General features: G+C 35.3%; 1 protein-coding gene across 3 annotated transcripts in view; it reads left to right on the top strand.

Moving 5' to 3' along the window:
* The window catches only part of LOC106100562 (transcriptional coactivator yorkie), a 37509-nt gene that overhangs the window by 3652 nt on the left and 6087 nt on the right, over window positions 1-27770 (top strand). For all 3 annotated transcript variants that reach the window (XM_013279443.1, XM_013279442.1, XM_013279441.1), the window contains exon 2: window positions 22687-22805. In XM_013279443.1, the coding sequence (XP_013134897.1) occupies window positions 22687-22805 (119 nt within the window). The remainder of the gene's footprint in view (window positions 1-22686; window positions 22806-27770) is intronic.

The raw sequence follows: 27770 nt of genomic DNA, 5'->3' as shown, positions 1-27770 counted from the left end.
TTTTAACTAGATAACAAGACAAGACAGCAGATCAATGGCAATGTTGGTCTTAGTTGCCAACACGGAAGACTAAACTACTTTGTAAGCAAGGCACTTCATAAGCTCCGTGAAACTATTGATATTTCTAATATCAAAGGTATTAATTTAGACAGGTGGGCGATAGGCGGCTGCCCTGTCTAGAACGCTGCGCCGCCCGTCGCCCGCTGCCCGCTTTCCGCGCAGCCGTGCGAGGGCGATGGGCCATCGCGAGCGCGCCTTCCGCGTCAGCAAATAGACTCGTATCACTTCTTAATTGCAAGTTGGGTCGATGTTTTATAAGCTCCATAACGGCCGGCGTGCGTCTCCGTCTCGTGCCTGTGAATGTTTGCTTTAATTATTATTGGAATGGAGGGTAATTCTCTGTGGTTTTGTTCGGCTAGACTTGGCGATGTTCCGAAACGGGTAGCGATGCAAATTGCCTTGGCGGCGGCCCAACGACGACCAGTGGGCTCGGTGGCCGGTGGTCGGTGGCCCTAACGCACCTCAACTCTCACCTGAAACTCTCCCGTTCCGTGATCTTAATAAAACTATTTACAATACAATTCAATTATATTTTCAATTTATATATTAGGAGCTCAAAATTCTAGGGTTAAAGGTTACGAACCACTTAGATAAGATTTTTTTAAATACATTTACAATTACACTGATTAATGCAATTATTTCGTCATTTTACTAAAACATATGAAATACTATTTTATAACTAAGTTAATAACATTTTTTTTATTTACATATTTCAATACTGTTCAGAGGACTAGAGGTTTGTGTCCTAAAGAATTTAAATACTTTTTACTTCTATGAAAGTGTTTTTTGCCGAAAATATTTCGTTACATGTTAGGTTTGGGAAACGTATTATATGATCGAAAAGCTTTTTATACTTGTAATTACATTAAAAACAAAGCGAAGAACAGGTAATTCGTATATTTAATTCGATAAAAGATATGTAGGGGGCGTGGGCTCCGCTCGTACAATGGACAAGTGATTGGGACTCGGGCTATATTTCCTTTTAAGTGTCGCCCTTAGAATCTTTAATAAGAAGGAATTGCTTGCACTGAATACAAAAGATTATAAGCCGCGTACGAAAACTGACAGGGAAGTTCATTGAACTTTTTTTTTTAATTCTAAGAAGAAAAAGGGCGAACGTTCATTTAATTTTTTTTACTGACATACGATAAGTAGTTTTATAACATCCAGTTCATCAGAATAATTTAGCATTTGGTTCATTAATACAAAATAAACTTTTTTAAAACCTGACTAATAAGCTAATGATGCAATTAAATTAATAAACGTTGATGGTTCCTATTTAGAAAAAAATATGAATGGCGCTCGGATTTACTCACGTTGTCTTTTATATGGTATACGATTCATGTTAATATTCTTGTCCTTCCTGCATCGACTCTGGTCAATTATTAAATACTAGAAGCACCATATTTAATTTGTATGGATTTGACTAAGTTCGGGACACACGGGGAAGGGAAATATATTCTTTTTATGTGTTTCCTCCCTTGATTAAAGATAGGGCGATGCATCTGCAATTGCGGATGTATGGCCAGCGGTCGCTTAGGTATTTTGGTAAATTCGAGTTGCCGATGAATCCTACATTATTGGAGGACAATTAACCGTCGGTATTCTGATGTTTTTTGCAAGTTTCCTGTTCTTTTCAACAGGTCATGAGTCATGTTTAACAGGTAGAGGGACCCTTTTTATTCTTTTATTAAAATGTGACCACTGAACATCCCTCATCATAAATCTTAATAAAAAGTACACATTTTCTATGATTGTCTACTTCAAGCAGATAATAAAATCAACGGTAAAAGTCACTAGTAGAATAACAATACTTTTGTCATCGGGAGTGGTTTTTGAAATAATAGTAGAAAATATAATAGATTTAGTAAAACTTTGGGTATTGTTTCTTAGAATCACGGTCAAGTAGTCGCATACAAGTGAAGTTATCGCGGTGTGTTCACAACGATAACATTGGAAATACTCGCTATCGGTTTCTGAGAAGTCGCCCGTTCGTTAGTCGGCGCGGACGCAGAGCTGGCGACAGGTAGTCAGACGGTTAACGGCACTTTACGACGACAATTTTACTTTTCGTACAACGCAATACTGTGCTCAAAACAAACCTGTCATACCCCTATTGTTTTTTCCTTCTTACTGTAAAAAAAAGAATCACTTAAAGTTCCAGATAAAGAGAAAGTAGTTTCACATGTAGGTCCATAAATGCTTGTATAGCTTTTTGACTCTTTTGACAGACAATATGCATATTTCAATGGATGTTTACATTTATTTAAGAGTATTTGTTTGATAAAACCTTTCAATTCGTATAGAATAATTGTGACATTTATATCCTTCGCGCATACATAAACAGCATGAGTTGTGTTAAGTGTTTATATACAAGCGACTCTGTGCTGTCTACCGTTGTAAAAAAAGTTATATTCCTTTGGTGCGTAAATTGAAACAAGGTACTCGTTCAGTTTCCACGCTCTGATTATTGGATGTTGGCTCTAGACAGCGTCTTTATCGGAATCGATCACAAACATAGTTCGTTGGGATAGCAAGTAACAAACTCATTTTTACATAACATAACATGTAAAGGTAAAAATTCGATATACCTTAGAAATGAATTTGAGATAATGTTTACGGTATTGATATGTAATTGACTCTTATAACCGAGGTTAATATTATCGGAGACTCTTCTGTGTAGATTTTATTTTAGGTGATTCTCAAAGAACTAGGTTTTGATTATTCTAAAGCTCTGGATTCATGCCGTGAATGTAGGAGTTACTATATAGCGATGCTATTTGCATAAGCGTCTACTCTTGCAACCCTCTTCAATTATGCATAAACTGTCCAAGCATTGTCATGTCCCAAAATGTTTATAAGAAAAAATAAGATTCATATTTAAATCAAAAGTAAATAGAAAAGAGACTAAGATGCATTACATTAAAATATCAATTGTATTAATAGACAGAAACTTTTTACTAGAATTTGAGAAATATGAAAATATGAAAAATGAGAATCATAAAGTTATAACTCAAGACAAGACGGGAGTTAAAATTCAGTGAATTAATTGACAAATTCAATATTGTTCTAAAAATAATTTCAGCAATCAATGGATGTTTGTGCTGTGGGTTCATGTTATTTATTTCATATTAATGAATGACGTCTTTTCAACGTAAAATATGGTGCTCTGGTGTTATTTCCCCTTTATTTAGTTTTCAGCCTTTAATAATAATTGCAACTTATAATCAAAACAAATTTTTCCTTATTAATTCGAGCGGTAAATTTTCCCAATCGGTATTATTACGTAATTTTGTAGACTTTAATCGTTATGATAAACAGAAAATGCAGAACGTAGTTTCAATAAATTGGTTCAATTTTGATGCATACATTTGTTTTGTGAATGCATTTTTAACCACTTATCGGTAAGCACTTGTTAATTCTATTTCAATTTAATTTTTAACCCACTTGAATTTTTAACGCTTGAGATATTTGAAATTCTTTTCCTTTCAACAAATGAATGTTGTTTTTTATTTTTTAAATAGTAAAGCTGTTGCTACACAATTGCGGTACAAGGGTAGATGTTAGTTGAGCTACATCGGCTTGTGGACACAGATGGTCCTCATTGGATTGTGTCATCGGTATTAATATGCTCCAATACATGTAGTCAACAATGCCGTCTGTTCTGATAAAGAGGGGCCGAGTTTTCACTCCGGTCGGACCACACCGGACGATCGCGTACCTATTCTTGTCATATTCGTAATGCATGACTAAGATAATTAGTTAATGGGTCTCGAATTCGTTGAAGTCTAAAAAAACCTATTAATCTATTATAACTTATATTTAATATTGCAAACTATTTAATTGCTTTAAATGAATAGCGTATAGGGATAATAAATGTTATGTTTTTGACATTTAAAAATACATAATGTTGGATTTTTGTATGTATTGGAGTAACTCAAAATCTACTATGCCGATTTCAAAAATTCGTTCACCATTAGAAAGCTACATTAACAATGTGTAACATAGGCTGTATTTTCATTATTTTTAATTTCGCGCAGACGAAGCCGCGAGCAACAACTATGTACAATACTATAAAGGCAAATATAAAAATTTATCTTCTGGAAGCTTTAGTTACATAAAAAATGATAAGTTTACTATTGCTGTAAGGGAAATAATATTTTAAAATTAATAAATCTATATATCCTTTTTGCGCCCATATCAATGATTACAAATGGCGACGGAGGTTATTGTATGTAAGTATGCTTGAGAGTATCTCCATGCCTAATTGTGAGATCAAAAGGGGTCAAGTGTGTACATTGACAGGCGCCTTAGGGCAACGTCATGTCGGCTCCCGATGAGGCTAGCCTCAGCAATAACGAGAGACCGCCAATTACATATGTTTTAAAGGTGACGTAAGTTCCCCTTTCATGCTTATGTTTCACACGAGGACAGAGCAGTGAATTAGTACAGTGCAATACTGCGATTGCTGGAACGCTTACTGTCGAAACTAAACAGCAGCAATACAGTACTGCACTATTTACTGCTCTTGCCCTCGTGTAGAACTAGCATTATTCCATTTTAGTGTAGCGGACATTTCTCTCAGTTAGTGCAGTTACTAACACATTTTGCAATACACAAGACACGGAACCATTGTTTCGTTGAAATGTTTTTGTTAATTAAAAAATAGTGATTATTATATGAATCTGTTTATTTCTTTTCCGTTACAATATGATACGCAAAGTAATTTCTGAATTTAATTAACTCCTCTGTGTTCCCGCTGCTTGTTTGCCCCCTTCTGTTAAAAAAACAAAGCAGAAAATTAGAAACACAGTAAGTTGATACCACCTTCAATTTATGGATTTCATGGAATTAGTATTTTATCGAATTATGTCCCAATCATCTCCAACTGATGCTATGACTGGTGTAAAATACTTGATTTTATTAATTTAATATAAAAAATATACACATTTATATTCACATTCGTGATATACCAATTCTATCAGTACGAATTCGACCGGTTCTTGTGTCCGTATGAGAAACCGACCTTCAGGTCGCAGAGGCAGTGGCCACGCAAGTTAACAATAAAATAAACGCTTCAACCAATAACAAAATTAGATCAATACCAAAACAAATGGATAATATTGTTTTTATATGTGGAAGAACGGTATTACACCGTCTGAAGCGAGCAAAGCAGAACAATTCTTTTCTAAAAGCGACACTTTTTTATATCTACGTATTGTAGATAATGGTAGAACTTTCTTTTTTAGGTAATTCAAGAAGCTCCTATTTATAAGTTTCTCTAAATAGGATAGTCAGAGATAGCAAACCGTTGCAAAAGAGGTTTGGTTAATGATAAACCACGTTCACACATGTGTGCGTAAACATGTTACATTTTTATTCACTAAAATGCATCGGAAGTTGACTGCATTTTGTCGTTATCTTTATCGAAATGATAATAAAAAAGATATAATTTTATAATAACGCAATAATTGTTATTAAGTCACTGCAATTCATATAATTTAGCGGTAATAAAAAACATAGTTTTCGAATTGTAGTCTTCAATTATTGAAGTTTACTGGCTGCTGGAATGTCCCTCTGTTAGTCATACGAAGCACTGTTTGTTGGTAATGTGCAAATCATTTTTTGAATACTGATAGGGTTTTTTGTAATGTGGCATTTACATGAGTACGACAAAGGATAAATCAATCTTCGTATTTATGATCCATTATGGTTCTTTGAGATATTGCCGTCTTTATAAGAGTGCGAACATATATTAAAGATGGTATTGTTTTAAAAGGTTAGCAATGATTTGTGACGTCATAAATGTCAAGTTATAATTTCCGACATCTTAACCTTGACCTATAACAAAATATAAGTCCTTTCTGGTTTTATATACAAAGTGTCACTTCCTCGTTTGTATTACCATAAGTCACTATGAAGAACTAGTAGAAATATAGGAAAAAGATAGGAGATTAAATCGTTTTGTTAATAACTAGTTTTCGTCCGAGATTCCGTCAGCGTCACATTAAAAAAAAAACAAAAGTGTGTAGCCTATGTGTTCTTCCAGACGATCCTCTACATCTATACCAAATTTCACCGAAATCAGTTCAGCCGTTTAGGCTGCAAACTCTAACAAACATCCATCCATCCATTCATCCATCCATCCATCCATCCATCCATCCATCCATCCATCCATCCATCCATCCATCCATCTATCCATCCATCCATCCATCCATCCATCTAAACTTTCGCAATTTAGACTTACAGAACAGTCTGGAAGAACACATAGGCTACTCACTTTTGTTTTATATAATTCCACGCGGACGGAGTCGCGAGCGAAAGCTAATAAGAAGAATATTTATTTTCTTTTAATATAACGTAGTTCATTTATGTGAACATGACTAGGAACGCAAATTGTCTTGTATGAATGTTGATTTTTTTAGTTGTTCATGAAAATTTAAATCTAGTGAATCTATAAACGTTTACTTATGATGATGTTTAAATTTTTTGTTGTATAACTTCTTGGGATCCTATGATCATCGTCGTTTGCACACTGCTGAACGTAGACCCATCCAAATACCTCCAAAAGTAGAAGGAACAGTCCACTGGCTTCCGCGCCCTGTTTTGTAAAGAACGTCGTAACTTTAATTTAAAATTTTAAATCTATTGTTCAGTATTATCGCTCGAATTACAAGTTTCAAACTCGATTTATAACTAAAAATATTAAAAAAATACCTTACACTTGTATAAAGTAAACAACATTAATTGAATATTACTTGTGTGCAATTGATTTTTAACACTAGGTACGTGAATTTCCAAACGTTATCATGCATGTAAAATAAATTTGTTATCTCTGTTATTTTTAATGTGATTAAAAGGGATAGCAATATTGATACGACAATAAATACTCCAGTAACATTAATGTATACAGCGTGTAGTTATTGTTCACTTTGTTGATTCAATTATATCATTAGCACGGAAGTCGCTTCGCTAGGCCTTTGCGAGAATTTTACATAGCAACAGTTCTCGTAAACTATGTTTAATCGTTATTATAAACGCTAAATGCTCTTTTTCAATCGATTTATTTACGCCTCGCAATGAAATAACTATAAGTACTATGGGATATAAACTATATTAATTATAATGTCTTTAGTTATTACATTATTACAGTGTGACATTATTGTTGTTATTTCTGTATTCAGCTAATTTACAGATAGCAAGTTTACTATAATCAAGCAACATATATAGTTTACGCCCGCAACTTCGTTCGCGTGGAATTAAAGAAAACAAAAGCTAGTAGCCCATTTGTCCTTCCATACTATTATCTACATCTATGTCATATTTCGTCGAGATCAGTTTAGCCGTTTAGGCTACAAACTCCATCTTCGTAACAAACATCCATCCATCTAAACTTTCACATTTATAATGTTAGTAAGATTACCCAATGAAAAGTTTGCATAGATTTTAACCTAAGCATTATATATTATTTGAAAGAGTTTATAATTTCATTTTAAAATACTGCTTAACGAATTAACTGCCGCGAGCTTTCGTGCTATTAACGCGAGCTTTGGTGTTAGTAAGGGCTTTGCCAGTTAACGTTGCGCTGGGCGCTGGGCGGCGGCGGGCGGACGTCGGCGTCGCGGTCGTGGCGGCGCCTCGCTCCTCTTGTTTACGTCTAATTCTGGCGCGAGCGCCGCGACGCCCCTCCCTCCCCCTTCGCCACACCCCGCACTCGCCGCGCCGCCTGCCCATTGAATACTGCGCGTGCGGTTATTTCGGCACAGCGGACGCCGCTCCGCGACTCACCGTAATGTCGCTTTCGTTATACTGTCTCCTCTCAAAGGGCCTCGACGTCTACTGTTATTACAACACAAATAAAAGAAACCAATTAATCTTTGGTCCTATGTTTAACACTGTTTACAGACTTTTTGTAGATCACAATAAATATATCGCAGTCAGTTAACTTAATCTTAGCATACATTACATAAATTAAAAAAAATATTTAAGACAGGCTTCTATTCTGATGCCTTGTATGCCATTAATGCAATGAACGAGGAATCAATTTTTTTTAATGAGAACTATCATAATAAAATTGGTAACAAGTACTTATTTGTTTAAACATCGCATTATAGAAGGAAGATTGGGAAATCAATTTATGTAAATTATGTGACATTTTGATATAAATGATATATATTTTGTTTCTTTGTGCACACACGTCCGCAATTAGATAACTAAACGCTGGTTTAGAGTTGATTACCGTTCTCGGTTTAGCCCAGTTTTGTTGTTACATAAATCAAATTACAGCGCGGCAGACGACGCTCGCTTTACGCGGTCGTGGCGGCGCGAAGTCGGTCCCATTTATACATACTACTCCTTTGATGCTCTCAGCAGGTGTAGCTGTTAGTTAATTCTTATTATATTCTGTTAAATCTTCATATATACACTTGTATTAGTAATATAAAGATAAACTCGTTTCTGTTACTTTATCTTTTATCTTTTTGTAACACCGCGCCGCATGTCACTTATAGCTATTAGATTATAATAGACGAAGCTCCAATAAGAATCCATAAAATTTTATATTTTAATTAAACGTGAAAATATAAGTTATCAATCTTAAATATAAAATTATGATATGACATTACAAACGAAATTATCCGAGACCTTATAACTCAAACTGTAATTATAAAATTGAAGGGTCTGCGAAGTATAATAAGGCGCGGCGATGTTTTTAAATTTAATTGAGTATGCTTAAAGTGCATCCGCCGTGTGTTTTTCACCTCTCGCAGTTAACGAGGTATCGGCCTGTGATGTTACCGCGGCTGCCTCCGAGCCGGCGGCTTCTCGGAATCGAACCTGCGTCCCCCCGCGCCGCCGCAGCCCCGCGCAGCCTCCACAACCTTCTCCCCGGCGGGACTGGCTTTGTGTCTTGAAGATTTGCTCCTATAGAGTATAGCCGTCATTTATCTTCGTAAGCCATCTATACTTTTAGGGGCTTCAAGATTTTGTAAAGAAATCAAATCTTGCCTATATTTAGCCCTGATTTAGAAATCAGTTTTTTGTTACAATTTCTTCTTTTTCCTTACAGTCTTAAATTTTCAATTTTTTTCTCGATTAGTAATTAATATTATAGGTACTTTTTTAAGCGAAGTTTGAATTAAATAATAATAATAGCAGTATACTGTGATTGTCGATTTGTTAAATATCGTACGACAAAGGCGACAGATAGGAATACTGAAAACAATAGTCGACAATACATTTAAGTGCATGTATTCATAGATAAACTTAACATTGATAAATGAAACAAAGCAAGCACACACCCATATGTACATATTACACAAGTCTATCAAGAAACTTCAAAGAAAACGATGAAAATAAAAAATTTTGGGAAATAAAATAAGCCATAGTGCCAAAAGTTGATATTGTAATTAGTCTGGGAAAACAAAAAATAGTGAAGTGTCCAATTCAACGATGAACAGTCGTCGTGTAGGCATTGTAGTTTACAGTAATTAACTACGACACTCGGTCGTTATCTCGGGAACAACATCTCTTCAGTATATCGATAAATTATGTGGCCGGTTTGGCGCCTCCCTGCGCGGCCAGCGTCAGTTCGTGGTCAGGTTGTTTTATTTTATTTCGGTACACCTAAGTTGTTAGTAACAAAGGGATTGATTTTTTTATGTCGACTCCGCCCCGGCCTTTGAGAGCGCGCCGCATTTCTCGGTACCGGCGCACATCGTTCAGTAATCTCTCGATAGTTTATCGATATCGCTTCGACGATGCACCTCACTAATATATATAAAGTGTGTTTCAGAATTTTATGTTTTCATGCAATTTTTTAGCGCCTATGATTATTTGCAATTCTTTCTAATACAAAATAGTTTAAACAAAGTACTAAATCAAACCTAAATATTTTGTATTGAGATCAATAAATCGCAAAACTTATAGATAACATTTATTTTTAAGGATATATTCTTCATTTGATATTTATATTAGCGATAATGTTACACCTAATCCACCCGCACATCCCTTTTTAAAGCGTAAAGGGCTTAAGTTTTTGTGAGTCAGTCAGGGCTTCCCGAACGGGATGTTATCTGAGTGAACATTCGCAGGTAAATCGATTGGAGAGAACGTCATTGAACATCTAAATATTGAAAAAAAAAATGTATTGAAAAACGAGTTGAGCACAATGGAGATTTGAATATCATAATTGATATAATTCATGAATAGGCTCAGTTTTACCTAATCAAAATTATAAATAGTAATATAACCCTAGTCTAGTCAATTATATAAGTAACTTTTGAGATTTCTTTATGGAATAGAATAATATTAATCAGAAATATATCACGTTTCGTCCTTGCTGCAAACAATTGAGATAGGAGCGAAGCTAATGTTACGAAAATTTGAGCTGACATTTTACTATCTTAGGGCGGAGTGCATACCTCCGCTCGTCTGGAGGTTTCACAACCAGCGCGTCAACACTGTCTCTCACTTTAAATGTTAAATGATAGATTAAAATTTTACTATGTCATCACCTTTAAATATCGTAAATATATTTCTAAGGTACATTTTATAAATTGTAATCTTGATAAAAATTTTCATTGATGTATGAAAACAAGTCAAAATATCATCATTGGGTTAGTATTGATTGAAAAGGAAAGTTGACATATCACATTCCAAATTAATCTTCCGGACGTTGATCTCCACTGAGTTCGCAGGATGAGTCTTATAGGTTTCTGAGATCGCGTGCAGGATACATTTTTTGCCGACAGGCGTGTCGTGTCCGAGACAGGACATCTCTACTTATATTAAATTACACTTAAATAAGTCTATACATAAATTTCCTTTGTTTAAATCTAAACTCATTTTATATCTCAGGAGAAAAGTTTAATGGTTAGTAATGCCACCTTCCCAATGGAGAGACAGAAAAAGGTTAACCGACACGAATCTAAAGGTACGATTGAGGCGCGGGGGGCCGGGTGCAAGTGAGACGAAACATGCTGCCGTATGAAGGAACGAGACGTGCATACAAACAGTTCGGTCCAAAGTCCACCGGCGCTGAGGACAGTAGCCTCGGTGCACGCTGCACTACAATACGCTCATAGTTCTACTATACTGCCAGTTAGTTCTCTTGACCTAAGTTCGCGGACTTTATGCTACTTTTAAATTCAATTCTTTTCTTGTCATTGTGCGTTTCATTGAATTTTATTTACACCAATCGATACTGACGTGTGTCGTAAGATGAATAAGATCTATTTAGATATTTATGTTCTAAAAATACGATGACCTAATTGAAGTATAATGTCAAAAACACAATTAAATTCGTAGGCGTAGTACGAACGAATGAGTGAACGTCGGACGTATAAAGTTTCCGCTGGCGACCCGCGAATCCGGTGCAGGAGCACCCGCCAGCGGCCATTACAGCTTCCTGCGCCGCTCAATGGCCGCTCTGTAAGACCTGGCCACCTCGCACTGCGGCCACTACGGTCGACGCGGCCATATGATTGAGGAGAACACTAGGTACGATATTCGTGCCAGAGTGATTTCCGTTGGCGCCGGCCACATGTACCGTGTCCAGCCTTTTTCTGATTAACGTCTAATTATAGGGCGCAGATCTCCACATGACCGCCGTGACTCAGTTTCGACTTAATAACCCTACAATGCCGTTCGCGACTTATTTGTAGCTGTGTATGGTTTAGAAACGCTGCGGATTTAGCAGTGGGTGGATGTTTATTACAATTTAATGGTTACGTGCATAGGGCATTGTTAGACACTGAACAAACGGCTCGTATACACTCCTCTTTATTTCCTTAGTCTTCGACATGTAATAATGCAACTCGAGATATTTACATTAACCTTTAGATACTAAAGTTAATCGTCTTTAAATAGAACGGACTCAGTAACTTACTTTACCTTTACACATTGTTCTATTCTATATTTTAAAATCTATACTAATCCGTTGACATCATTAAGTACTTCTAGTTGTCTATTAACTGATAACTGCATAAATCAATAAATTTTGTTTTTCTTTTATCCGTGGGCTGTTCGTTATATTTTAGTAATTCTATTCCTAGATATAATTTGACCGAAATATAGTCATTAAGTGATATCAGAGTTCTGGAGCGAGTTTCCGCTACGTCAGATGATTGACGTAGTTTGCCACTGGCACCCTTTGCACGTTTCTAAAGTGACGTTTATTACCACTTTTCCCAAAATATTTTACGAGCCTTTTACAAATAACTTCATTACCAGTTCTAAATATATGTTCATTACGTGCTACTTTGAAAAGCGATAGTATCAAACAAAACCACAGACAAATGTTTATCAATAATCATAAACAAAACAACAAAGAGGGCGGTTTTCATTTTTTTTTCGAACGACTTAGAATCAAATTTTCGTTCGCTTAATCACTTTGATAGACACTAACATTACCAATCAGTTTTAGTACATATACGATGGTAATAGAAGTCGATCGACCTTTAGTCTAAGAAGCTGTGGTCACGGAGACCGTTCTAGGAATAGTACAGTGCGAAGGATTTTAGCGCGGTCTTAATGCCCGGATTCTGCAGTTCCAGTTTAACTCATCATGCGTCGTCATCCTTGTACCATTATTCCGGATTTGATTGTCACATTGATATTTCTCATAATTATATTAGAACATAATAAAAGAATAATAAATAATTTTTATCTATAAAGGAAGGAACAAAGTTTAGCTCGATAGCAACAAAAACAATAGCCTTTTTAGTCAGCAGTTCTAGGAGGATTGGCGCTGGCTGTAAATAATAAATCTTGTCTTTTTAGGTCCCACAGTATTGGTTCTCGTATTGATAAGCCAGTCTCTTAGAATTTTCTTCCTTAAACTCCTGCGTTAATCGATTCTTGAATCTAAAACGCAGTTCTAAAGTAAAAGACGGATAAATATATTAAAAAAGGTCGTTGTAGTTAATCTTTATTTGTAGTGCTAGATGGTCGGCATATAATTTCTTAGAGATAACGCGACTGGCTCATATCTTGGTACTTTCTAAAGTTAGTTGAAAAAACATGTTGTTAACCTCTGTAAGCGAGAGGCGGACCACCTAGCCGCAAGGCCGACTGGTCTGCGCAGCGCAAGCCCCGCTCGCCTCGCCACCTCGCCACCTCGCCACCTCCGTCCTACTACGTACTCATCGACTATATCATATTATTAACAGACTTCAAAAAGGAGAAGGTACTCAAATCGTCTGTATGTTCCTTTTTTATTTTTTATTTATTCATGTTACGTCATAACTTCGCTACTGGTTGTCCGATATAAGATTCGTAACAAACATTGTGCAGACATTTTTTTTAAATGTAATATACAGTTTTGTCAATAATATAATTAATTATAAAAAATCTATAAATAAAATAGGGAAACCGACTTAATGGTCAATTTAAAAATGCTTTAAATTTTTTTTTTTCAAAAATGGAATTCAGCCAAAATCAACTTTGCACAGCATGCGGTCATAACTCTTCACATTACCAATCCGGTTGTCAATTTTAAAAAATGCAGCATTTAAAATGTGCAGTGTTGCCATTTATTAACTTGTTTCGAAATAACTGTTTCCTTATTTGTAGTAAATATTTACAAAGAAATGCAGGGAAAGTTTTACTAAAAGCTAACTCAGTGAATGACCTGATAACTAAAGCTTCTGTTATTAGTCTATGGACAATCCAACACGCATTCGAAAAAAAACTTTAAAGTCTATTTCGTAACATATCCGCTTCGATAATATTATTTAATCAAATATTGTTGTAATTAATATTTGCTCAAAGCATGTTTGGATTTTTTTGCTACTACACAATTAAAAACAGTTTTAATTTCGGATTAAATCACTTTCCTTATCTATGTGCTAATTTTTATCAAATACGCGTTCTAATCATTGTTCTTTTTCTGATAAAGGATAAGCCGACGAAATAGTTATAGAATCAACAGCGAGGCGCGAGCTATGCGTGCCTCGACTGGCGCTGGCGCCAGAATTCTCCAACGAAACCACATAAACCTATTATGAAACGTATTCTTAAAACGATAGTCTCAACAGCATGTTAATAGCACTCATTTGAGTGTTACATTTATTTTAATTAGATCATTATTTGCTAAAACGTGGCTAAAAACATCTGGCTGTCTCGAATGAAGTCAAATGAAGATAGCTTTAAATCTTTTTGTCATATAAATAATTGTGAATTTGTAAAGAAAATTTTGTAACTATGTTTGTGCCACAGTTTGGCTGGAACAGTACAGTAGATCCCGTAATAAAATCATCGGCCGGAAGTCGATGCGTCACTGAGTCGTTTTCGTCCACTTCTGTTTGTGTGGGTATTGCGCGTTAGAATGTGTTTGTAGACAATAATATAGTCACTGCATTTTCGGTAATCAATTTCGACCATTCGCGTAGGTAAATAGACGCAAGTTTTACACATTATGACACCTAAAAGTGTTACAGTAAAGGAAATTGTGTGACGTATAGCCGGTGTTATAATATAAGCGTTACACGTTGCTCCCGTTTGTATAGTGTTACTGATTGCTTGTGTGTGCGTTTATTTACGTACGCGAGCGCCGACTCGTCCGAGATTCAAATTTAGAACGCCGTCTCCGCCATGTTGTTTGTCGGTGAAAAACCTACGATCCATCGTGTGGAAGCCGTGAAAATGTCACAAAGATCGCCTCGCTGATACCTTTACGATATGCCCTATGCTTAAAAACATACGCGAAGAAATACCCTAGGCTCACAGATCATGATAATCTTAGACAAATTTGTCGTAATCTAATAAATCTGTATATACAAGATGTGTGTAGTTTTGATATTTAAAAATACTGATGATAAATAAAGAGTTGTAGCTCCGAATCGTATGTTGTCATCTTTAGAATTCTGTGAGCGTAAATAAAATTTGCTTCTCAGTAAAGCGTATGCATGTGAATGAATGACTCACGGCCAGAATTGGTTCATTTATCCATCAGATTGTTACGGAGCACTATCATCGTTCATTTAAATCACTTTGAGATCTCTACGAACTACAATCGTTCCAATTTAAACGATAGAAACTTCAATGAATATAGTAAGGGGACTACGGACGGCGACCATACTACGATACGTACGATTGTTAAAAAAGTATTCACATAAAGACAATTTAAAAGCAGTATTTTTAATTGTTTAATACATAATCTCAATGTTGCATAATAGTTAAGTAATAGATGAAAGTGCACCGAAGAAGAAATTAATGGTATTTTTTTTAATTTAATGTTAATAGGCAGTGAATGTAATGTTATACTACAAAATTAATCATCTCTTTCTTAAGGCAGTTTTCTCTATTTTTTATTCTATCAGTATCCTGTTATTTTATTTAAAATAATTTTCCTCAATGCAGCTTTCTGGGAACTTACGAATTGATTCAATAATAATATTGTTACGCTGACTAATATTTTAATAAGTCGATTATCTTTTTAGATCGTTTATGATTCATCTTTTCTTGAAATAAAAAAGTAAGGTAGGTAGATCTTGAACATTAAATTCACAGTCAAAGGTCGTGACCGTAAATATCTTTTTGTCTCTGTTACTTGTATAGACAATGAGGAAGATGGAAATAGATAAATAGTGCCCATAAACAGTTTTATTTTCAACAGGATGATACTTATTCGTATCCCCTGTTATCAGGGACACAGTCGGAAGAGTTTGTTACATTTTTTTAATTGGAGTAGTGAGTATATAAAGTTTTGGTTTTTATAAAACATAATCAGTGTAATTAGAGAAATATTTATGTCGTAATATTGGGCGCTACCAGGTCCGAAACCGCCGCAGTTTTGCCGCCTTATAAGGTAACAACAAGTGTTCAAGAAAGGCGTTCAGTTTTAGGAACACGGGCCACTTTTTCTGACTGCATTGTTAAAAGTTTGGAATTGTAGCATTTTTCGGTGAGCTCTGATTGCATAAACGAGTTCTTGTGATTTATATATGGGTAGTGTATGCCACGACATGCATCGGTACAACACGTCGATCGGGCCTGGGCAATGGCCACTGGCCTCGTTCTTATTTCATTATTTATTCGTACTCTTAATGGTTTTTTGAAACGCTTTCAAGCACACACATTGTTGTAATCGATTTTATATCATTTATAATTTACATACATACAAGGGAAACCTTTTAAAACAGAATTTGGTACTGTTAGAAAAGATAAAATATCAAAAATGTAACTTTTTTTTTCATTTTAATTGATCGGGTGAATGTCCGAATTGTTATTTCAATTATAGTTTGTATTTTTCTTAATTATGTTGAACTGCCAACAGCAATGTCTTACATGTAAATGTGCCAGCTACAAGTGTTATTGGGTTTTCTTAATTTCAATAAGAAACTAACGCAATCCATAATTAGGAAGCATATAAATGGTGTTATTTAATTTAGCACAAAGATGATTGAATGAAATAATTAAACCTACTGAATAAAACATGTCAAGATATTTTCTGTATATTGTAGGGTTGTAAGTTATATTTTATGTATTACTTCTCTTGGTACCATGTCCCCATGGTCCTATTGAAGGTTGGCGATCATCATAACCAATTGAACTCTGCACACAACAGTCGTCCAACATTTATTTACACTTATGTTTGTTGTATTAGAATAACATTTAGTCTATAAGCTATAACGAATCCCTTTAGTATTTCTACTCGTAATTAGATTATTGTCTATTCTTAGGGCTAAAAGTACTTATTAGGTTTACTTAAGTGCGATACGAATATTACGTTCATGAGTTCATATTTTGATGATACTGGAGTCATGTTAGCACATGATGGCGGTCGATTACTAAGATTGCGTAATCGATTACGAAGAGTAAATAAGCTTCTTTGTTTCGAGGTTAGTCGGCGGTCGGTGTTCTCTATGTTGTTTGATACTTTTACTATTATTTATTCAATGTATTCGATTCACTTTTCATGAAACAGGAAGTAAAAGAATAAAAATACTTAGCTTTGTATGCGCCGCATACAATCTGACAGAATGAAATTTAGAGTTTCGTTTCCTTATCATTTGTGATGCTGTTACATATTTAAATATCGTTTTAGTAATCGGCAAGATATTATTTATTGAAGTAAGTAATAAACTTTAGCATTCAGTATCATTCATTGGTATTTAGTTATGTCCCTTAGTGTAGACTTTTATGTAAAATTCGCACTTAGGTACTGCTTGGCCATTAAACGAATGAGTGTTTGCTTTAAATCCGGGAAGTGCAAGAGACACCTTAAAATTAATATAATTACGCAGTGGCCAGTGAGTGGCGGATGCGAGTGCGACATGTGACTCTCATCCGGTGCCCGCAGCGCCATTTTAGAGCTCCTCGCTCCCGTTGAATGACTACGGTGACATTTTAGCGCTCCTCGCTTCCCATTTATGACTACTACTGTTTATGTAGAAAATAAATTATATTTTGAAAACTTGACTACGAACAATAGTACGGCATGTAGGAAATAAACCGTTTGTTGATCGACAACCTTATATTATGACGATTATATTCTTCCTTCATATTCATACTGATATTTGTTATATTGTCACTATTTATTAAACGTAATGATGACGGTAAACTTCTTTGTGTTTTGAATAAAAAATTGTTGTTACCTTTACTTGTTATTTATAATAAAACTAGTAAATCAAAGGAATCATACATGTGAACCTTTTTAATATTATATTTCTCCTATACAGATCTAACTGAAAAGCGGAACCGATTAGTTAAATAATTTTGTGCAATAATTACTAGGTCCCGGTTGTTCCTTTGGGGATCTCGGGAACCTTGAAGTCACACTCTAGGATATTTTAATGTGATCTCTCATAATCCTTTCTTCTAAAAAGCTGGTTATCTTTTGATCTCGCCCTAAATAGCAAAAAACAAATACTATATAACTAATATGTACTTCATTGGTATACAACGTGTGTGTAATTCTTTATCATAATATCTTTCTCTAATATAAATAACCACCATATATGAGAGTGCTTAGTTATAATTGTGTTCTTTGTTGAGCACCGGTTGACATCTGTGTTATCGAGAAACTGCAACCGCTATTGTGAAAGAGTGGAAGGCCTTGCCGCAAGAGAAAGACATGATCTTACACAACCCACCTTGTCATCTGGCGATTGTTCGTGAGATATCCTATGCGTATCCATCCTGTATTTGCGTACCATTGTACACCGTCACTTTGATTCTGATATAGCAACCAAAGCGGTCGACCTTGTTGCAAGCTCTACGTCCTTTGAAAGCTGTTTGAGATCATTCAACATACATTTCTAATTATATTACTCAATAACAATTGACTCACTTTTATAACGCGAATAGATTCATAATGTCGATAAACTCTTGATTGAATTAGCAATTAAGGTAGTTTTAATCTTTCCCGGATATACATTAGTGTGGGTTTTATGACAGCTACTTATAACAATATATCATGGGTTCACTGGCGCCAGTTGTTATGCCAGGACTGATTTTGTGTACTACTGGCCTACTTCACTGGTATAAACCATTATAATCGAGTTCGTCGTGTGACTTGCGCGACGCAGTTTACATGTTGTTTTCCGCGAAGAGTGCGGGGTGTGAGTAAATAATGTGATTGTGTACAAACACGATAGGTGCGATTCTCCTTGTATAACAGTTCGGTCGGTGTTATGCAACGTGAGCCGGCAGCGGCACTCGCCGGGCTGCTCTGTAATTACACACGCGACCGCATCACCTCCCCCTCCCCCCGCAGCTCCCCCAAGTGTCCCCCGCGACCCCTCATCCCGCGCTGACCTCCCCGCAACTCTGCAATGCTGTCACGTGGCAACGTGTACTGTACGTACGCTTTCAAAAACAGCCACACAATTTGAATATTGCATTTTAATATGTACGGGATGAACTTTACTTAGGTGTTTCAACTTCTAATGACGCCAGCGACTGCTTTTCGTGGGACAGTTATGCGGCTGGCGCCTCGTTGACTTTCATACGAATTCCTTAGTGCCATGGGGTAATGTGATTGAAATAAATTATTTGGAAACCTATTTATAATTCAATTATCTTATACGTTTTTAACATTTGTCAAACCATTAAAAATATTAAAGGAAAATTCACTACAATTCAATATCTTTCAGTACTTTCGATTTGTCATCGTTTTTAATGAAACTTTTTAGATGTCAATTTTAAACTTTTACTAAGACGTAGACAAAGAAATTCGCAGGATAACTAGCCAATATTGCGTAAACCTAATACTTCGGTATAGTTTCTAGGTTTGTGCAAATAACCGGTTGCTTTTAGATACTGTCGCTAACTAATGTTGCAAATACTGCGAACTAATATCGCATTTATACGCTATTAGGCAACTAGTAACACCTGTATACAATATGTTATCTCCATTCTTTTTGATGATAATGAAAATAACAATAACTTTGCATTGCAGACTTGTATTCAAACATTATTCGATCTTTGTACACAAGGATCATTATATTTTCATAGTATTGATGTATGTTCATTCAATAGAATATATGAATAAGACAGGTCTAGGTTTCACATTACCTCAGTTACCACATAATATCCGGTGGGATTGTAGCCAAGCAATAGTTTGTATTTAATAATATTAATATTATATCAATATGAAGAGGATGTTGTGATTTCTTATTGAGTTAATCTTGAAAACATATTACGAGCAAAGAAGTAGAGTCTTAGACTTAATTTCCACTTAGAGGTTTGCCGCACGTCATTTCTCTGGTCCCTATTTCCACAGGCGCTTCCACGGCCATATAAAAAATGAAAGTCGATCGCCATCGTAATCCAGCGACTATCTGCAAGGTGGAAATAACATGTTAGTTCTTCGCAATAGCTTTATTGCAATATATGTTTTTTAAATGTCACATCAGCTTTATATGGATATGAATTATGACTCGATAAAATAGAATCATAATTCCTCAACAACTTACGTTCAATTCCATTGATAAAAAAATAAACTTGAAGTGAAGAATGATGTTGGACTGTAATTTTCTAAGCGCTAATGCAAAAACAAGAACTTCGCAAGCGTCGTTATTTGTTTTATTTATCGTATAAATTAGTCAAAAAGTTATTATAGTGTAAACTTACTTATTGCGTGTTTTGATCGTGGCAGCTACAAAATATTACCGTATCTATTTTAGCGACGTTGCAATAATCGCATCCAGTTGGCATGTCCATAATATTTATTTGCATTTAAAGTATTTCTAACTAGAGAAAAGTATGATTATTCTATATTTTATGACAAACGAGACTATATACAGCTAAGATGTTTACATGTAATGTCAATTTAAACACGTTTGTTCGGGTTTTATTTGTTTTTAATGTTTAGTCCGACTTGTTTGCACTTGGGTAACGCACGAGATTGTAATCCGATATTACCTTCGTATGCATATCGGCGTTCTTCAAGAAAATGTGATTTTTGAATGTTAATATTTTGCGTTTGTTTTGCAGTTGCATTTATTTGTCTTACAGTATATATTATACATTAAAATTACGAATTACTAGCTTTCGCCCGCGACTCCGTCTGCGTAGTTAAAAAAAAAACAAAACCAAGTAGCCTATCCTCTACATGCATGCCAAATTTCATTGAGATCCGTTCAGCAGTTTAGGCTACAAACTAACAAACATCCATGCATGCATCTAAATTTTTACATTTATAATATTAGTATGCAGTGTGGTCGTTAGTCCAACGGATGATCAAGCCCATTCGTGCAACAGACGTTGTTCTTCCATTTATTAAGGGTTTTATGTGACTAAAGTTCAGTTTACTTCTAGACTTAATTGGTTAAGTTACTAGGTACTATATTTTTTATCAATGGTTTGTGAATTGCAACTATAACAAAAACCAAGAAAAGGTAAGGCAGGTGTTCTCCACCGTGACATCGGGCGCGGCTGATAGTGCGGCCAAGTTCATTACCGCGCCGTGCAAATCGATTCATCTCGGTGACGCCCTCTCGCGCTTTCCAATACAAAACATTTTCCTTATCTTTTACATTAGAGGCACACTAATGTAACTTTATAAATCCACTTTGTGGTCATTTTTCGTATGTGTAGAATTTTTGTTTCGTCTTTTTCTCTGTTATAATATCTGCTATTCGAGTTTCTTTTACCGAATTATATAGAAGTATTGATAGGTATTTTATATCTGAATTTACCTATTTTTTGTATATTGTAATGCTTTTTATTGAAAAGTTGGAATACATATAATATTTCGGAAAGTTTGGTTCGCGATAGATTAATAAAAGTTTTGGCCGAGTGCTGACGTCACTAGCGCCTACTTTCGGCGTGAAGAAAGTAAAAGAGGCGGTAATGATGGCCGTGGCTGTTTGCTCAGTGGGTCGCGCACTCAGCGCACGTTGCTCACTGCGTCCGGCTCTGCGAATCGGTCACGTCGACCGCTAAACAGGAAGATTCGGCTCGCAATAGACGTATATAACATCTGTAGTCAGCGAGCTGTATCATGGGATTCAAATGTTATTGCCGCTCGTGGCTAATTGTTAGCGTGTCTTGAGAAGTGGGAGCCAGGTAGGTGGGTAAAAAAAAAGCTTGTTTTGTACCGCACCTTGCGCGGTATTCTGAGCCATCATAAAATTTGTATGGTATTATACCGTACAAACGTCCATCCATCCATCTAGAATTTTGTATTTTTAATATCAATAAGATGAGTGTTTAGCATTTCTTACTAGCCCTAAGTATGGAGTAGCTATATGTTTAAAACAAATAATCATTATTATTTATTTACGTGGCATTCGGTCGAGTGTTAGTGCGACCACAATACGTGTTCATTTATTTCCCACTTACTCAGTATAGTGTAATTTTCCACATTAAAATGATTATAACCATTACTTTATTAAGTAAATCGATGCGTTTAGGGAAACAAGTGCACGTTTTGCAACAATACTGAAATTGCATTGTGTCTAATGAGTTATTAGTGACGAATTCTTGGTAACGATAATTACTTACATTTATTTGCTAATTATGCAAAAAGAGTATTGAATGAATTCAAAATGTTTGATAATTTTGTGATTTGAATTAATCTTACTTATAATATTATAAATGCGAAAGTTTAGATGGATGGATGGATAGATAGATAGATGGATGGATGGATGGATGGATGGATGGATGGATGGATGTTTGTTAGCGTTTGTAGCCTAAACGGCTGAACGGATCTCTATGAAATTTGGCACAGGTTTAGAGCATAGTCTGGAAGAACATATATGCTACTTTTTATCCAGGGAATAGTTACGGTTCCCCTGGGATTCATTAATTTAGTTTTTTAATGTTTACTCGATCATTCTGCAACGGTTTAACATATCTTATTGAAATTTGACACAGATATAAAACAAAGATACGTAACTTTTTGTAATTTGTATAGTTTGTATGTTTTCTAATACCACGCGGACGTAGTCGCGGGCAACAGCTCGTGTATAATAGTTTAAATAGGTAATACAAACAAGGAACCTTATCACAATGATCAGATAGATAAGAATAGGATGATTTATTTCATCTCAGTCTACATGCTTTGTAAAGACTTGTCAATCTTCATACATTTTTATTCATGTTCCTTTTAATTGTAGAATAAATAAGTGCTTAGTTGTTATAATACAATGTAATTAATTTTCAATTGTTTTTTTCCAGTCACATAACGAAGACGACGACATGGGAGGATCCACGCAAGACGCTCGCAGCGCAGAGCGCGGAGACCATGCTCGCACAGGCCACAGCGCCACAGACTATAGCACCTGCCACACCTACAGGTAATAATAATATTTTTTAATAAAGCCTTACACAGGGGTATACCGATAGAGGTAGACCTAAAAAGAGAGGGATGGTTTGTGTCAAAGGTGACGATCAAGAAGGGAGTCATGACTGAGATGACGGATGATAAAAATATTTGGAGGAATACAGATTTGCCTATAGCAGACGTAGTTGTATTTCATGGAAAAGGGATCTAAGTAAATCTGTTAATAAAAATTTAAGATAATCTAATCTCACTAACTTTTTTGTATTTTTAATGATCAATTCAATGTGTTCTATGCATCTAAAATATTCTACACTTCCATTCCTGTTAGTGATTTTTTTTATTTAAATTAACTTAGGAAATAAATGAAAACATTAATACAAAGCAAAACATTGTGGCAATAGATTTTTTGCGTCCATAAAAACGTCTGTTATAACGCTTGTCTGGACTCGTTATGCATACAGTATAATTAAGTTTAAAGGTTAGCATCAATTAGAATATACCAAGTACTAATAAATACTAGAATATTGTATCGAAAAACCTTGTTTATTTCCAATTAATTAATTAGTTAAAAAAGAAGAAGATTATATCAATTTGAATAACACTTATATGATTATTAATAGAAATCAGAGTAAAATAAGTTACCTTCCCATGTAATTTAATTTATAAACAATTATAAATATCGTTTGTTCAAATAAATATCATTTGTCGTCTGATTAGTTAGTCAATTAAGCTGTTCTAGTGTGGACAATTGTATACAAACTATACCAGCATTAACTCTTGATATTAAAATAAGAATAAAACATAAAAAACTCGTACATCAGAGCTATCGTTAAACCGCCCGAGCCTTTTCGTTTTCACGTGATCTAATTGGCTTCGGAGCGGCGTTTAAAATTATCATGGAACTAAAAAAAAAACAAGTAAATAAGCCGAATTCTAAAAGTGATTTTATGACGGGAATTAACGCGTTGTTTCCGTCGGTCGATGCGAGAGGAGCGATGAAAGCTGGCTCGGAATACATCGTGCCGCGACGCCTTGCCGCCGGTTTGCGACACCAAACTACAGTGCTATCCAAACTTTATAACCGCTCTTGATATCGTTCAAAATGCTGCATAAAACAAAATACTATCCGCGGGAGGTTCGCCGAAAAGTCAGAGCTCTACACACCAGGTCCAATTTTACTTCAATGCATATTTCCGTAGTAATAAAAAAACCAGCATCGAGTCCAAAACTGGCAGACACCTGCATGGCACTCGGATCTAACCCTGAGCTTCGACAATGTTTGAATCTTATAATACCTTGCTGGCTTCCACTGGCGCCCTCATCTTTAACTGACACATTTATATTGGTTTATTTAGGTCGCTTTTTAACATCTTAAGCAATTAATAAACAATGATTTGATATTAAGTGATAAACAACAATTACAATAAGTTTATGAACTGTTTTTATTTACACAACTAAACTCACGTAGAATTGAGATTAACATTACACTCGCTAATTGTAGTAATCTACTAATTTATTAGAAATCATTAATATTATTAATTTCGTAATAAATTCTTATGTAACGTAAACCTCGATTTTCAATCGAATTGCGTCTGTTACACACCCATTAATCGTTTCTTAACATATTAAGCTCTTAGACTAAATAAATAAATTCTTGTAAATAGAATATTTTACATGAATTAATCAGAATTGATATTTGTGCGGTCAGTACGCTTATTATAACTCGGCGAGTACAGTTGAATGAAGTGTTTTCGTATTCAGAACTATGAACGAATTTTGTTTATAAGTTTCGCTGACGTTCCAAACTCCATTATAACTGGCGGGAGCGAGTCGTGTTCACATTATCATGTATTTCTTTTGATCGGGATGTGCGTCTGCTTTTCGCTTTCGTTGTTTAACTAGGCCACGAATGAGTTTTATAGTTTACGCGATGTATTTACAGATGAATGAATCCAAGTCTGTGCCGATCAAGGTTTCAGAGGTAGATTCTTATATCTTATTTATTGTAAACTGTTTCTGTTGAAGATTATTGCTATTTTACATGAATCGGATGGTTCGAGGTTGTGGATTTTAAATTGTTATAAAATTAAAACTACCAAGTCTGCCTTCCTAGGCATTTTAGGCAGTATCTATGCCGAAGATTTGACAATTACACGTCGTCTTTTTGATTTAGCCTTACTCCGTTCCTCTTTTTTTGTACAAAAGCAATTATAGTTAAGTAAATTATATTCATAAGGAAATAAAGTCTATAAACAATCGAATATTGTTTATTTGCGATTTTATCGTGTATAGTGCAACACAGCGTTGTCGTAGTTGCGTTCAATACGTGCCCTAGTCACGTTCGAGCGGTGCGTCGCCGCGCCGGACGCACCTTGTCAAGGCTACCCGGTGTCCGGTGCGGCGACGCACACCCGGACATTCCGTTATCCCTTCACTTTATCCGGATAAAAGTTTTCCGGTTAATCAACTAGTATGTTTACTAGATCGTTACCCGGAAAACAGTTGTTTATTGTAAATAGCAAGGTAATAATTAAACGTTAATACATAAACTGAAGACAGAGTAATAAATCCTAAGATTCATCGCCGTCTTATATAGACTCAAATCTACATTTAGACAATACATTATCTTAGCTCATAAATTTATTGAGTAAATAAACTACGGCCAATTTGAAAGTGAGGTCTTGATTCGGCCACTAGCCATATCAGGGTACTTCCGACTTTATACCGGAAGGAAACAACTTGATATGGTAGTGACTGGAACCATAGCGTTAATTGTCCCAAACGGTGATAATTAGCAGTATCCACATAGACCTCAATCTTTATATTTTAAAAGGGAAAGAACCAGGTAACTACATCAAAAGACTTAGACGAAAAACGTACACATAATTATGAAAATGACAGTATTCTGTCAACTCAGGCCATGGAGCGTCAGTGTTTGATATGGCCTTATCTTTGTTTTATTACAGCGGCAAACAAGGCCCAGTCTGTAGATCACCTGACATAGGAATAGTGTTTTTATAGTGCATTCCTTAGCATAATCTCGTGTCGCGATAGCGTATTACCTTTCAAATATGGAATAACATTCTTATGATCCATTAGGTACACATCTCTACAGACTCGCTACACTCTACTTCTCGGGAGAAGTTATTTTCGTACAATGATACAATTCAAATGGAATAACATTACACTTAGTGTAACGATGTTTACTCGTTTTATATGCATTTACTGTGAATTCTAGATAACAAGAGAAAAAGGAAAATTTATGTATAACAACTTTAATATTTATTCAAATCATTTTTATTAATTTCTTCGTATAGCTCAATACTGAGAAGAAAATATTGTTCCGGTGCACAACACTAGACCGACGGTAAGATAGACGATACGTTCCCTCCCTATGACAGCTGTCATGTCAATTACGAGTTTTTAAAGCGCGCCATTCCCCATTTCTGTTTGTAATCTCTAGACTAAGTATTCAAATGTAATACCATTGTTACAATTATATTATTATAGGTTTGTATTTCTGTATGTAATAAAATAACTTAAAAGTAACTGGGTCGATTTTAAAAATCCACTATTAAAAAGTTTGTTATCAGTGACTAACGTAGGCTATACTTTTTTATTAGTTTTTATTTCCCACGGACGATGTCGCGAGCAGAAGCTAGTTGGAAATACAGAGAACACATTTTTTTACTATAGCAAACTGTTAAGGTACTTACCTACAACGTTTTCATATCTCATGTATTACGTTTCGCTTCGATTTCGGTTCTCTTTCGTATCGATGTACTACAGATCTAATGAGTATGACAGAGTATGCATGGCAGGTAGTGAGCAGCAGTCGTCGGCGTCGCAGATTACGGTAATACGGCATTAGCTGGCTTAGCCTCATCGCTCAGTCGTTGCTCTATTGTGTAATCACAGCTTAATTGCATCCACTATTATAACCACTTACTTATAAAGTCTTGTTTAGTGCATTTTATTTATAACTTTGCACACACAGAAGTTAGGAAAATAATTATACATGCAATACTTACTTACTGATATTATAAATGCGAAAGTTTAGATGGATGGATGCTTGTTAGAGTTTGTAGCCTAAACGGCTGAACGGATTTCAATGAAATTTGGTATAAATATAGAGGATAGTCTGGAAGAACACATAGGCTCACTTTTGTTTATTTTTATTTCCACGCGGACGGAGTCGCGGGCGAAAGCTAATGTAGAGATAAATAAAGGTATAGGGAGAGATTAATTCATAATTACATTTTTATTAACTAAGTAATTATTAAATTTTTTGTGTTATATGTTAGAGCATAAGTATGTAACAGATAATATTTTATGCAGTAAATATACACGATGTGCCTAATGACAAATAGCTGTTAAATTTAATTAAATTTAAATAATCTTACGGTACATCGCTGTAACAAAATTCTTTAATTATCAATTCGCTGAGACTTTTGGAATTCCATCCCTTCGACAAAACAAGAACGTCCTTCGAAAACTACTTTCAAAACGCGGCCACGATAAAAATACCACTTTGTGATATTGTTTAAAGATTCTTGCAAGCAGATTATTGTTCATTAAATTATTTTAATGCATAATTGTATTTGTGTTTACCATGTAGCTTCGTAGCTTCAAGTAGGTAGCCGCTTTGAAGAGTTTATTTGTCTCTAATATACCAATGTTAATTCCCTGACTTATATTAGAATGAGGAAAGTGTGATAACGTGTAGAATTTTCTTGGAAATCCTACAAAACACCTGTCTAGTATGAGTTAACAGTTAACATTTGTGTTGTCCTATAAATATTCAATGACATAGTGGACGTGCGCTCTCGTTGACTAAAGTCCCGTTAAAAGATATCACGAAAATACCGCGAAGTGTTACAATTTAAATCCTTAGCGAGCGTTCGCACGGACGCGAAAACGCTAGGCGGTAACTATGTGTCAAAATAGAACGTATGGGATTGTATGAAGCTGTTCATAC

Source organism: Papilio polytes, unplaced genomic scaffold (assembly GCF_000836215.1).
Source record: "Papilio polytes unplaced genomic scaffold, Ppol_1.0 DF824047.1, whole genome shotgun sequence".
NCBI lineage: Eukaryota > Metazoa > Arthropoda > Insecta > Lepidoptera > Papilionidae > Papilio > Papilio polytes.
This window is presented reverse-complemented; position numbering and strand designations above follow the sequence as displayed.